The sequence below is a fragment of the Hordeum vulgare genome, chromosome 5H (assembly GCF_904849725.1).
Source record: "Hordeum vulgare subsp. vulgare chromosome 5H, MorexV3_pseudomolecules_assembly, whole genome shotgun sequence".
NCBI classification, from domain to species: domain Eukaryota; kingdom Viridiplantae; phylum Streptophyta; class Magnoliopsida; order Poales; family Poaceae; genus Hordeum; species Hordeum vulgare.
Genome location: NC_058522.1, coordinates 468,388,908 through 468,403,210, shown reverse-complemented (window position 1 = coordinate 468,403,210; position 14,303 = coordinate 468,388,908). Strand labels below are relative to the sequence as shown.

Genomic DNA, 14,303 nt, shown 5'->3' with positions numbered 1-14,303 from the left:
TGAAGAAGTCCCTATGGGAGGGACTTTTTGGGACTTTTTTGGCACTTTTTCCAACAGTGCCCCTACTTTTAGCATGTCATTTAATAACTTCTAGTATATTACTACGGGTAACATATTTTTTTTCATGTCATTTAATGACCTTTAGTCCATGTTTAATTTTTAGAAAAAAAACAGGTAGGGACTAGAGACTTTTTAGTTGGGACTAAAAAAAGTCCTAAGACTTTTTAAAGAAACATGGCCTAACTCTAACGTTTAACTCAGTCAGAGTACAAACAGTGCTATCATTCACCGGTAACTGTTTCTTTTTTAGAGGACACCACTAGTAACTGTTGTAAGAAGAAAAAAAACTGTTCTACAGAAAGCGCATGACGACACGACACCACACGTCGGGCCGGATGCCCGGAAGCGAGGTCGTCCGTCCACTTCCCTATCCGCCGCGCCCGCCCCGCGCATGCGACACCACGTGTCCACCCCCCATCCCCGTCGCCCCATTCCCCCGCGCGCCCTCCCCGAGGTGAGATCACCGCCGCATCCTCCTCCTCCTCCCGCTCCGACTTGCGCTCCCCATCGCCACTCCACTCCGTCGACCTCGAGAGCCGCCCCATGACCGCGTCCACGGGCCCCTATAACTAGCCCCGGTCCCGGGTCAAACCCCTCCCGCCACCCGTCCCAGCACCACCCCCCTCATTTGGATGGATTCGGCGGCCTCTACAAATCGCTCCCCGCTGCGCCCCGCCGCCGCCGCCACCGCCACCGCCACCGCACGCCGAAGCAGCAGCTCCGCGCTTCCGAACCGGTGCGTGTTTCCCCCTCTCTTCGCGCGACCTCGTTTCGCCGCGCTGCATTCTGTCGTTTTCGTGCCGTTCAATCTGCCGCTCTGAATGATGCATGTGTAATGTGGTTGGTTGTGCAGTGTGGCGGCGAGCAGGCTTGGGGTCGCGCCCGGGTGCGGAGGAGGGCATTTCGGAAAGGCAGGTGTCTCGATTTTTGTACTACTTTTTTTTTTCGCGGGGTGCATCCATATATCCGTTCTAATTGGTGGATTGATCCGAGCGGATTTTGTCGTGGTGCAGGCACAGCGATTTGGGTCCGTGCGGACTACCACGGCGAGAGCTCAGGCTGGTAATGCTGGGAGAATCGCGACCGAGGTATCGCACCGTGCTCAAGTGTTCATCCCATGCATGGTTGTATCGTACTGTATCCATTTAGCTGCCGGTGTACTGAATTGTTTGTTTGATATACATTCGTGGTAATTTGACATGTCATGAGTTATTGTCCTGGTGAAACTTTCCGCTAAGCGAATATGTTTGAATTCAAGTATTCATTAACTGTATGATGCTGAATATCCTTATTCCCCGTTCTGTATCATGTACTTTTTGCTAAAGTGTATGTTCATTCTGTAACATCGCCAGGAAAAGGAAAGCGCAATGGCAGGCACCGAAATGCCCTTGAAATATTCTTCCGGCAAAGCATCCCCTCTAGGAGTGTCGCAGGTTGAAAGTGGTATCAACTTCGCGATTTTCTCTCAACATGCTTCTTCTGTCACTCTCTGCATCAAGCTTGCTGAGAGGTACAGACAATCTTTCCTAAATTGTGTGGTTTTGTTGCTTTCAGTGTCATTTAAGTGAACTGTTTTTGCCTTTTAGGCTAGAACTCATGAATCCTGGTTTCCCACAAAACAAGTTGTTCACAAAGCCAAAACACATCACTTTGATCAACTGTTTGTGTGTGTTGCAGATCGAATGCACAAAACAATGTTTATTTGGTTCCCAGGTTGCCATTTTATTAGTTGATCTGGGCTGTTGGCCTGGTTGGAATAACCTTTTGCAGATCAGCGTTGTACTTTAGCTTGTTCATCTTGCATTCTCTTTCCAACGGAATATGATTTTCTCATTGTCTGACATACTTGATTGCCCTTCAGAGGAACCAAGGATGAAGAAAGTGAAAAACTTGTGGAGTTTGCTTTAGATTGCCAGAAGAACAAAACTGGAGATATATGGCATGTGTTGGTGGAGGTATTGTTATGAAGCTTTCATGTTATCTGTACCTTCGAAGATAAGGCATTATTCTTTTCAATATTGACAACTTGGTGTGGCTGACATTTATGGAAGAAGAATCCCATCATTCGCCTCATGTGTATCTGTATTACATATTCTTCAAAACAAGATTCAATTTTATGAGAATCATATATTTTGAAAACACTGATCTTATCATGTCAACTCATTCATAAAAAGAAAAAAAATGCACTGCTGAGTAGTGCAGGCTCATAACTTTGGCTATCTCACTGAGTAACAAGATTTAATTTTATGAGAATCATATGCTTTGAAAGCACTGATCTTATCACGTCAACTCATTCATAAAAAGAAAAAAAAATGCACTGCTGAGTAGTGCAGGCTCATAACTTTGGCTATCTCACTGTGTCACTTCTAGCATGTTTCAGTTTACTGCAAGGGTTTTTGTGGTTTCTGGGTGAAATAGAGGAGAAAACCCCTTCTATAGAAAAAGCTTCCAGCATGTTACACATCTATCTATTTTGGTCTTGGCTGAAAAACATATCCTTATATTCTTTACAATATTTATTGTTGGGAGGAGAAATCCTTATGTTCTCTTTTGGTCTTGGCTGAAAACATATCCTATGTTCTTTACAATATTTATTGTTAGGAGGAGAAATCTGTGCCTATTTTGCTTCTATGTATTTTCCCATGCATATATGATGAATGAAGCCTTATATAAATGTACTTTCAGGGGTTGCCCACTTCTGGAGTTCTTTATGGATATCGTGTTAATGGTCCTCAAGGATGGGAACAAGGCCATAGGTTTGATAGCAACATTATTCTTCTTGACCCTTACGCGAAACTAGTTTCTGGTCGAAATTACTTTGGTGTTGATAAAGGGAAGCCAAGCCAGCCTTTTGGAACATATGATTTTGATAGCTCTCCTTTTGATTGGGGTGCTGATTACCAGCTTCCAAATTTGCCTGAGGTACTAGGATCATTTCATAGAATAGATGAAGAAAGCATCCTAAACATGAAGTTCACTACTTTTCTTCTGTTCTTTAATCTAGACAGATCTAGTTATATATGAGATGAACGTTCGCGCTTTCACTGCGGATGAGTCAAGTGGGCTTGATCCAGCTGTTCGTGGAAGCTATCTAGGATTCATCGACAAAGTAAGTTTTAATTTCTTCTTATTGTGTGGCTTGTGACCACAATTATTTGTTTTGTCCTTACTGAAAGTTATTGAAGGGGAGCCTTGGCGCAGCGGTAAAGCTGTTGCCTAGTGACCATGAGGTCACGGGTTCGAGTCCTGGAGCTACGTGCACCGGGCTGCCCTTACTGGAAGTTATTAGCGGAATAAATATATTCCCACTATTATTTTAGTGATCTAGTGTTGGGAACCTGATATGCATATTAGTTTTCAGTGTTCAAGGCTTCAAGCCTATATTGTTTAATGACTTATGCATGCAATAGTTGCGGTTTTGTAGATCCCGCATTTGCTTGAACTCGGAGTTAATGCAGTGGAGTTGCTACCTGTTTTTGAGTTTGATGAGCTGGAGTTCAAGAGATACCCTAACCCAAGGGACCACATGGTAAAAATTCTGATATGCCACTTTGTGCATGATGTCATTATGGTTCAGCAGTGGAATCAATTGTGAAATGACTTTTCAACTTCTCAATTGGAAGGTCAATACATGGGGTTATTCTACAATCAACTTTTTTGCTCCCATGACCCGCTATGCAAGTGCTGGTGGTGGACCATTGGCTGCTTCCAGAGAGCTCAAACAGATGGTCAAGGCATTGCATAAAGCTGGTATAGAGGTATTGACATCCAGTAGATATGGCAACCTATTGTAGCATTCTTATTCACCCCACATGATAAAATGTGTTTAATGGTATCATCATTTTGTGTAGGTTATTCTGGACGTTGTTTACAACCATACGAATGAAGCAGATGACGCTCATCCTTATGTTACTTCTTTTCGTGGCATCGACAACAAGGTGATTTATTATTTGAGTTATAGCCGATGAAGGCACCTATCTGCTTGTTGCTCCATCTTTTCTTAGTTCTAGTGTGTAGACTGTGTTTTATTCCGGGTTGAAAAGAACTAGGTTAGAATCGGAATAGGGCTGCTTAACTCAAAATTTGTGTACGGGTTTGCTCACTCCAACCTTTTGACCTGTTATATAATGGGTTAGACAGTCAGTGGTCTTAGAAGGCTAAGTAAAATTTGCGACCAGGTTAAGTTAATCTGTTCTAACCCCCAAAGTGTTTAGAAGTGTACACCTGCTTCAGGTTTTACATGAATTTATACCAAAAACACTACTTTCATTCATGCAGGTTTATTACATGTTAGATCCGAACAACAACTCTCAACTGCTGAACTTCTCGGGATGCGGTAAAACCATGATTCCTGAACTTCTGTTACTTGATTGTTTGTGACGTGCTTGTGATACATGAACATGTTCTAGGGTGCTACCCAATGCTTTGTATGTTCGTTGTTGCTCCGGCTTTAAGGATGTTAATGTATCTTGTTTTGCTGATCCGCTTACTAACCATGTACCTTGCTAATTAATGTTGTGATTGTGTGCTTCTAGGCAAATAAACTGCATATCTGTGTGCTACTTTGTTGTGATGTATTTAAAATGATAAATGTTGATTCAATCTATGTTTATTATCTTTTGTCATGCCATCAGACTGAACCTTGCAGCCACGTTAGCTGCTATATTGACTGGTGGAAGTGTTAAGAGTGGTCACCTGGTCATTATTTGGCTGCAGCCACTATATTTTTCAACCCAAGCATTGATGCGAGCCTGCCACATTGCTACCTATAGGGAAACCTTGTTAAAAAATATTGGAAGCCTGCTTAATTATCTGGTTGATACTATAACATTTAGATGGCTAGGTACTTAATATTCTGGTATGTTTAAAATTTCAAGTAAGTGGAACTTGTGTCTACTCCTAAGTGTTAACAGTATACTCGGTTTAATCCAGGGAATACACTAAACTGCAACCATCCTGTTGTCATGGAACTAGTACTCGACAGCTTGAGACATTGGTATGCACGATTTGCATGTTGTTCTATACGTCAAGCAACTGCATTTTAGTTTATGCATATTTCTGTCTTCATGTTCATCGTCTCTTTAGTCTTCATTAATCAGTATAGTCAATGCTTCGGTAGCACTTGTTTATACTTGTGTTCCACTCTCACAATCAAGTGCTGACAAATAAATAAACATGCATGTGGAATTGAACTGTCGGATCTATATGATCAAATCAAGATGATACTGATAGACCGAAATTACTGAAAACTACCTCTATGTTGCAGTACACACTGCACGCATTAGTTCATAGCCATCAAATCATCTGGGTTGTGACACGTTATAGTTGATGAAGTCACTTGACTGCTGCAGTTAATATACGGGGAGGCCTGGGCTTCAGGCAATGGGAATGGATGACTCGAGTTGCTTGAGCAATCGATGCCAGCAACAAGTGCCAATGTCATAGCCTTTGAGAAAGAACCCATCGCACAAACGGTTCTTGCATATGGAACAAAAACAACGGTGGGGAAACTCCGGAACTCCCAATCGTAGGATGACATGGAAGCTGTAACCGTAGGAGGGGAGCAAAACTCATGAGTTCCATTGTTCTTAAATTTTTGACTAACTCTAAGAAAGAGGTGAGCGTTCGCTTCTATATCCACTCACACTAGCGAAGTGAATAGGAGCCAGTTCGATTGGAACAGGCTAGACAAAAACAACAACAACGTGTGACCTGTCTAATCCACACCGAGTTTCTGGTTGGACCGGTTGCTTGCTGTGCCTCCAGACTGAGCCTCCAGTAGCATGGTTGTTCAGATCTCTGTGCTGTTGCAGTCCGACTGAATGTAGCTGGGCTTACGAATCATTCCTGTTTCCTCACTCCTTGGTACCCATGATGTAGCATGGTTGTTCAGATCTCTGTGCTGTTGCAGTCCGACTGAATGTAGCTGGGCTTACGAATCATTCCTGTTTCCTCACTCCTTGGTACCCATGATGTCCAGTCCATACCCAATACAAAGTGTAGAAGCATCAGGTGGCAACCAATTCTCATGGAGTCTAGGTGGTGACTCTCGTGCCTTGTGAGTGGACCGACTTAAGTATTTCCAACCTTGAACGAGTGAAGTCGCTAGGGATCTCCTTATCAAAGTATTGTATGCACTGACAAGTCCTATATTAAATGTATTAGTGCAAGGCAGCCAAAGGATCAAGAAAACTGCACTGCAGTAGTTCATTAATATCTTGATACAATATTCAGACCAAGTATTTGCTTATGATCTCTTTTTTGAAGAGTTCATCATATTTTAAGTATGTTATCTTATTTGTATGACTATTTGATGCTTCAAGGGTTAAGGAATACCACATAGATGGATTTCGGTTTGACCTTGCAAGTGTTCTTTGTCGCGGACCAGATGGCAGTCCTCTTGATGCTCCTCCACTCATCAGGGTAATTTTATAGTTGCAGAATTGTAGTGTTTAACTTCAAATCAGAGATACAGTTTTCCTCTTTCTAGTCAAATGAAGTTCATTGATATCATGAAAACACAAGACATAAGTTCTTACATTAACTATGGTTGATCGGATACAAATTGTGACCTAGTGAATTCACTTGAACCAATGTCACCTTGAAATTTATGGACTTCACAACATTTTATGCCGTATTTGCTTTCTCTTTCTCAGTTGTTGAACCATTATTTGCCGGGCAGATATTTAGTGCAATCATGCAAAATTTCATCATCAGCTTTGAATGATTGGTGGGTCATTAATGAAGTAGATTTAGAGGAACCTGAGGGTCCTATGAATGTGTGACCTTTTGAATGCCCCCTTACGTTTATGAAATTGCAAATGATATATCACACCTTCTCAAGACTGCAATGTTCATCTGATAGCCTACATTAGTGTTTTTGTAGAACTATCAGCCTATGATGTTTGTTGTTATTTTGTCTCATTGTTTATTTTGCTGATCACAGGAAATTGCGAAAGATTCTGTGTTATCTCGATGCAAGATAATTGCTGAACCTTGGGATTGTGGAGGTCTTTATCTAGTAGGGCGTTTTCCTAACTGGGACAGGTAATTTTGCACTATGTGCATTTGAAATTGCTAGATATGTATATTTTTCGTACCTATGTTTCTTGTTTAGCACTAAACTATTTTTACACTGCGATGATAATGTAGCACAAATACTTTTTGTTTTTCTAACATCGCTGATGTAATGCTCCGATGACCATTTATAAATTACTTAACAACTGCATTCCTCTTATGGTGGTCCCTTTTGTTGCCTAAAATTGTTGCCAGTAATTTCTGTTAGGAAGTACTCCCTCTGTCCCAAAATAAGTGTCTCAACTTCAGTACAACTTTGCACTATATTGGGACGTAGGGAGTATTAGTATTGGTCTAGGAGTCCTTATTAGACTATGTTTCCTTTTTCAAATGTACGAAGAGCTGAATATGTTTCAATGTTGTTAGAGAATATTGCCAATATTTGTAAGATATAATCAAATGCCCCTGTAGGTGGGCTGAATGGAATGGAAAGTATAGAGACGACCTTCGAAGGTTCATCAAGGTGCTGTTCTTTATATCCCGATCCTGATCTTTAACATTCTCCAAAATCCTGATCATTTCTGTATATTCTTAAGACAGATCATTAGATGGCTTTGTTCATGACCATTTTGCCGTGGCGAAAGATTAAGGATCCTCTATCTTATATTTATATTGACAAAAGCCAAGCCACCGATATAAAACTCAGAAAAGTAAAAAAGCCAGAACAGCTAACAGAGAGAAAGATTTTCACAGAAGAATATGGACTTTTCAAGAATTTATGAGGCTTCTCTGCCTGTTTGAATTTACCGACCCAATTTTCCATGGACTGCTGTTGCTTCCACTCTCTCATGCTTTCCATAGCATAATGTCTTTGAATTAATCATAACTAAATCAGCAAAGACCTACAACACCAAGATATTTCCTTTTTAGCATCAGTGGATTTTGTAACATTTGATCTGAATTTAGAGTGACTTCTGCAAAAGAGTTTGTCCTGATTACTTTCTTTGTTACATTTCCAATTATTTCTGCAAGCACTGACGAATGATTGAATCCTGCTAATCATTTTGGAGGTTTTTTGCAGGGTGACCCTGGTATGAAGGGGGTGTTGGCAACTCGTATATCTGGATCCGCTGATCTCTACCAGGTATTTTGTTCAGTTGTGCTCTTTCCCTGCCTGCCATTTTGTCCATCAGTTGAGGATTTTCCTTGCTTGGTTATATCATCACTAAACATACTTTCTTTTGGAGCCCTGTTTCTTGATGTTTTGTATAGTACTCCCTCCGTCCCAAAATAAGTGACTCAAAAGTGTACTTTTTACTGTATTTGCAAATTCCTGAGCTAAATACAGTGAACACACAATTATGTGTGTGTTAAGAAAAATAAATTCCGGAGCTTAAGTCTTCAGCGTTGTTGAAGGTTGAAACTATACACTTGCTATTTCCGTAGTGTCATCAGGGCGCAGCTTACGCTATTAACATATCCAACCTCCATATTTATTTTGTATGCAATTCTATTTGCATTGTTTTCAATGCTCATTCTGATTTATTTCTCTAAGATCCACCCAAATGCTTAACGGTATTGGCTGTACTCTGAATATTGGATGAGATGCCATTTTGAGATTTAAACCACTCTATGTATGGAGGTGCTAGCCTGCTAGGAGCTTCTGTGAATAAGCTTCGAGACTTATTTTTATGTGGAAGATTTAGGATTACATAGTTCAAAACAGGACCACGTGCAAAGTCAAGTTCTGATGTGATATTGATTGGCAGGTGAACCAGCGGAAGCCTCATCACGGTGTGAACTTTATAATCGCACATGATGGGTTCACCTTATGTGACCTTGTATCATACAACTTAAAGGTAACTCGAGTATACCAAAAACACTATAAAGTAAGGTCCTATACAGGTAGTGGTATCTATGTTAATATGCTTTCTGTTTGACCAAAATTATATAGCACAACGATGCTAATGGAGAAGGTGGACGTGATGGATGCAATGATAACTTTAGCTGGAACTGTGGTGTTGAAGGTACCATCATTACTCATTATCATGCGTTGCTCTTCATATTGAAATTAGCAAGTGAAAAGAGAGTTTTTTTCTTTTTCGAGCAACCAAGGAGCTCTACCTTATCATATACTCCTGCCATACAAACTGGCTGAAAACTGATAAAACGAGCCATACAAACACGCCGGTCCCGAGGCTGCACCCCAATAGGCCGCCGACTCTGCTGCCCAAGCGACCCTAGTCGACACCCTACCACATGACCCTAAGCCGCCACTCTGGCTTACAAACATCAGCAGCACAGCACACTGGCCCTGAGGCCGTGCACCCAACGGGTCGACGACTCAACCACCCAAGCAGCCAGAGCCGATATCCAACCACACAGAGGCGATCTCCAGTGCCGCCGTTCTTAAGATATCTGACTGAAGTATAGTATTGCACAAGAACAAGGAGAACACGAAATGCATTTTTAGTTCAAAATTAATTTTGCAGTATGCTTGACACTTGATAGAACTCATGGCCTACTCTTAGTAGTGAAGTTTCTGTATCAAGAATAGACCAAATACAACTATGTTGCCTCCAAAGTGGGAGTAGCCCAATTCTGCCCTTTGCAGAGTTGGATTCTCTCTTCTTGTGATGGGCGTTGTGTTCTGTCCGCTTGTGCGGATGGCATCTATGCCAGGGTTGGTTTGGTTGTGTTTGTTTGTAGTTGTGGTCTTGTCTTGAGTGGTCGGTTGCTTCGGCGTAGTCTTAGGCTTCTACGGTTACTACTCTATTCTTTCTATCAATGCATCGAAGCGCACACTTTCTGTTTCTCGAAGAAAATACAACCATGGAAGGTTATCATATTTTGATCTTGTTGCTAAACAGGAGAAACAAATGATTCGAATGTGTTAGCTCTGCGTTCGAGACAAATGAAGAACTTCCATGTGGCATTAATGATTTCTCAAGTAAATATTATTGATCACTTCACAGTTGGACTTTTATGTGGTATTGCATAATGTAAAAATTACTAATTGCACCTTTTGTTTTTGTAACAGGGCACCCCAATGATGTTGATGGGAGATGAATATGGTCATACACGTTATGGAAACAATAATAGCTATGGACATGATACCTGCATAAATAATTTCCAGTGGGAACAGGTTACATGATTATTTTGGTTTTCCATTCAAAATGTGTTATGGATGTGCCACATCTATATGCTAACTTGTTTTCTCCTCTTGTCCGTTTGATACAGTTGGCGGAAAGAAGATATGGCCATTTCAGGTTTTTCTCAGAGATGATTAAGTTTCGTCAGAACCACCCAATACTGAAACGGGACAGGTTTCTTAGTAAAGTATGTTCAAATTCTTAGTGGTGTTCTTGCAGTTGACCGGCGTATTGAAAATAAACAGTTCTTCCTTTACTGAAATACAGTTATCAGTTTCTGTTGAGTATTTGCTAAGTATGTGATCTGGTCTCTTATTGTGCATTGCACGTTAGAAACGACAATTCCTAGCTTTTGTAGGATGCAAGTATGTAACTCTTGGTTTGAATTTTCTTCCAAAGGTTTTCATCGCATTCTGATCTTTCTTGATTGTAGAATGATGTCACCTGGCATGAGGATTGTTGGGATAACTTGGAAAGCAAATTCTTGGCATTCACGTAAGGAAGTTTGGCTTTCAGTTTTTATTGTGTAATTCATTCTGACCATATGATAGTATTGTTGTAGTTTGGTTGCTACGAGTTCTTGTCTTCTCAACTGTTTTGTTTGGCGATTAATGTAGGATACACGACCACAATTCTGGTGGAGATATCTATTTGGCATTCAATGCCCATGACTATTTTGTGGATGCTGTGATTCCCCCAGCACCTCATCATAAAAGCTGGAACCGTGTGGTATGTATACTTCCTGTCTTGCTAACTTTTTGTAACTCAGTGGTCGTACTGTCTAGTTCCTCCCATGCTACTACATCAATTGCTTGGAAAATCTACTGATATTTTCCCCAGTGTTTTCTAAGAAAGACAGATTTTTGCAATTTTCTGGAAGCAAGTGGCTTAGTTCTGACTTGCTATAAGTTTAGTGGATAATTAGCCTGAAACTGCTGTTGTGTCCTTTTTGCAGGTGGATACCAACCTGGAATCACCAAACGATATTACACCGGAAGGGGTGCCACTTACTGGATCCGGGTATAGAATTGCTTCATACTCTTCCATCTTGCTCAAAGCAAAGCCATAGATTGGAGGGGCACTGGCCAGTCTGATGGAAGCATACGAATAATGTCAGTTTCGGCTCATTTTTGTGAGTTGTCAGTTGGTTAAAACAGTATGCTGATCTTGCTCTCTGAGCCCTAGACAACATGCTGCAAAGCGTGACAAACTCTTGAGTTGGGAGTCGGGCGCATCTCTGTGAAAATCGACCGACGGGAGCTATAGTTGCAACTCGTATATAGAGCTTTGTGTAATAATAGCACATGCCAAGCACACTTTGTTTCCACTGTTCCACATGTAAGTAGACTGAAGTTGCTAGCCATTTAGTCGGGGACAAGAAGTCTCGAGGGAATCTAGCCCATAGCTATCTGTTCTTTCATTCTTCGAATACCCAGCGAATGGCTACCAAACTCTTTGTTCCTCTAATAACGTGGCACCGAAATGCCTTCGTTTGCAACTTAATCTGTGTTTTGTGACATTATAACATTCTAGAATAAACATACAAGGGGTGCATTTGCTGTTTGCCGCGAAAGGTCCCATTGTAACATTTTAAGCATGGAGTCATGTGGCCTGGCATGATCTATGCTAGTAGAGTATAAGTTAATGGTAAGTTCTGTTATTTCCATATCATCAATTCCCTGAACTAACATACTGCCCCGAGTTATTGCCTGTAGCCGCCTGTAGCGATCGCGACCACGCAGTGGCGGTGCCATGCTCATCGCGCACTGGGCCGACGGCGACAGCGGTTGGCACGCAGAAGATTTCTACATGTGCAGCATGAGAAATGCTACAGCTTCCCCAACAGGGATCGCCGGGCTGGTGCTTGAGATGGGCATGTGATGGAGTTCCCATGTCCATCTCACCTGAAGGCCACCAATGTGGCCAGCCAGCTCCTCCCATCACAGCCAGGTAATCCTCAATCATTGGCGACCGCCTAACTAACCTCCCATTAGGCTCCAGACACGAGGAAATACAACGAAACGGAGCTAGATGAGCTCCTTTTAGACGAGCGAATCATCGACGAACTTAGCTGTCCGGTTATTTAGGGGCCCCTGATCTTATGGTTGTGGGGGCAATGCTTTGCAAGCAGCGGCTGTCTTTCTGATTCGGCTCGTGCCATTGTTTTATGTGATAGCGGCTGCTTCGCTAGTACTAGTAGTACCAACCACCTCCTGATTTGATTAACCTATGGACAGTGGAATTTTGAAATTGTTTGGGAAAAAAATTCCCAATCATTTTGTCGACGACCCATTCAGTCTATGATTATGTCAAGCTGGTTTTCACACCCACTTTCTTCCGAATATGTGAAGGCCTTCTTCCAACCGACCGCTGAACATAATTCTCCATAACGAACATGGAAAACCATACAGGAATCGGCAAGAAAACTATGCCCACTTTTTACCTGACGCAGCATGAGATTTGCCATCCATTTGCCACGAGTCAATGCCTTCGTAAACACTCTGATGAGTCGCCAAGCAAAATGCCTAGCCCTGGCTGTCCACAGCTCCTCTATGACATCCTCTACCATAACCCCCTTGGCCCACGCGGCATCTCCGGTTATTATACAACTGTACAGCACTGCTACATGCTTCGTGGGCGTGCAACAGGGCCATGGGAGGCGACACCTCGACGAACTGTATCACACTGCCCAGCAGAGTTCGCGGCCGTCACGTAGTCGATCTCATTTGATTTCACTCGGAAGATGGTGGTTGTCTTGGCTTAGTTGGTACGTCGGCGTCACGTAGCTCTGTACTACACCGCGGCTGGCCGACCGGCCGGAATCTTCCACCCTGGCCACAGCCCCGTTTCCATGGACCCGACGAGGCTCTGATCGGACCAACGGACTTGTTTTTGGCAAGCTTGCTGTTTGTTAAATCGGATCGGCTCAGATGTCATTCGGTGGATAGCATTTCGGGCAGGATCAGGATGTTTGTTGGCAACTCACGGCGGCCCAGAACGATGGGAATACGGCTTTATATCGTCCTTCGGAAGGTCAATAATGTTCGTTGGCTGTGTGCATTTTTAGACGCAAAGATTGATTGGGAGATTTCTCTACTTTATTGTATACAAAGTGTAGTTAAGGAAGTTAGCATCTCTACCATGCCTTCCTTCAACCCCCTCCTCCACCGCCAGAGGATGCCATGACCAAAGGTCTTGCGACCGATAGTGGTGTTAGGGGCTCTTGTCGATATCCGGTCGTGATGGCTGCCCGTTAGAGGATGACATGTTGTGGATTATGACATGGAAGCCGGGGTGGCTGCAGGGGCATCGTCGACATGAGGGCGGAGGGGCGACCCCTTCAAAGCGTTTTGGCGGTTCTAGTAAGCTCCATGGTGGAGCGATACCAGTACGCTAGCATGAGGTTTCTTGTCATTGGGCCATGCCAAATCTTGAACGGACATTGTCGCAATCGTCGTGAATGAGTTAGCCTCCATTGGTTGGATCAAGTGATGTTCGATTTTGAGCGCCAAGACGTGGTATAGTAATTGAATGAGTTGGCCTCCATTGGTTGGTATAGTCTTCATTGGTTAGACGTGGGAACGACATGTCGACATTGCTCTCACGTCATCTCCTTGTGGTATTATCTTCAATTTCTGGAGGCGATCTCCAGATGAAAACTCATGTTCTTGCCTTTGTTGGCTTGTTCTAACATCATTGTCATACACACGTTGCATTTTTCTTGTCTAGGAAAAAGTCAGCTTTACTTAGGCCGAGTTTGGTATTGTGGTGGTTTGTGATAACCTTGTGTTGCCTAATATGTTTTTGCCTATCTGAGCGTGCGTTTAAACCGCTTTTGTCTACTTTTGTGGCTAATTTTACATACTCCCCCCTTTCTAAATATAAGTATTTTAGAGGTTTCACTAAGTGACTACATACAAAGCAAACTGAGTTAATCTATACTCTAAAGTATGTCTATATACATCCGTATGTAGTCTCTAATAAAAATTCTAAAAAGACTTATATTTAAAAACGGAGGGACTAGTAATTATGAAATCATCATAACACAACACAGTTCAGCAATCACAAATTAAG

At 42.3% G+C, this 14,303-nt stretch overlaps 1 protein-coding gene across 1 annotated transcript; it reads left to right on the top strand.

The window, feature by feature from the left end:
* The first annotated feature begins 471 nt into the window (after positions 1-471).
* Positions 472-11,732, top strand: LOC123398976 (isoamylase 3, chloroplastic). Its single transcript, XM_045093411.1, has 24 exons — positions 472-796; positions 914-971; positions 1,074-1,148; positions 1,413-1,570; positions 1,922-2,015; positions 2,746-2,982; positions 3,065-3,169; positions 3,485-3,589; positions 3,684-3,818; positions 3,912-3,998; positions 4,339-4,396; positions 4,993-5,056; positions 6,384-6,483; positions 7,007-7,107; positions 7,549-7,600; positions 8,159-8,221; positions 8,847-8,936; positions 9,032-9,104; positions 9,948-10,027; positions 10,118-10,222; positions 10,318-10,416; positions 10,663-10,724; positions 10,847-10,958; positions 11,185-11,732. The coding sequence occupies exons 1-24, from the start codon at positions 693-695 to the stop codon at positions 11,296-11,298; spliced, it is 2,331 nt and encodes a 776-aa protein (XP_044949346.1). The 5' UTR covers positions 472-692; the 3' UTR covers positions 11,299-11,732.
* Positions 11,733-14,303: the final 2,571 nt, after the last annotated feature.

What these genes read in the sequence shown, in the direction of transcription:
- LOC123398976 (XM_045093411.1), top strand. Translation starts at nt 693, where the DNA reads ATGGATTCGGCGGCCTCTACAAATCGCTCCCCGCTGCGCCCCGCCGCC. An exon ending in TATGGCATGTGTTGGTGGAG is followed by an intron (nt 2,016 to 2,745) that starts GTATTGTTATGA and finishes ATGTACTTTCAG; the next exon opens with GGGTTGCCCACTTCTGGAGT. An exon ending in TTGTATCATACAACTTAAAG is followed by an intron (nt 8,937 to 9,031) that starts GTAACTCGAGTA and finishes AAAATTATATAG; the next exon opens with CACAACGATGCTAATGGAGA.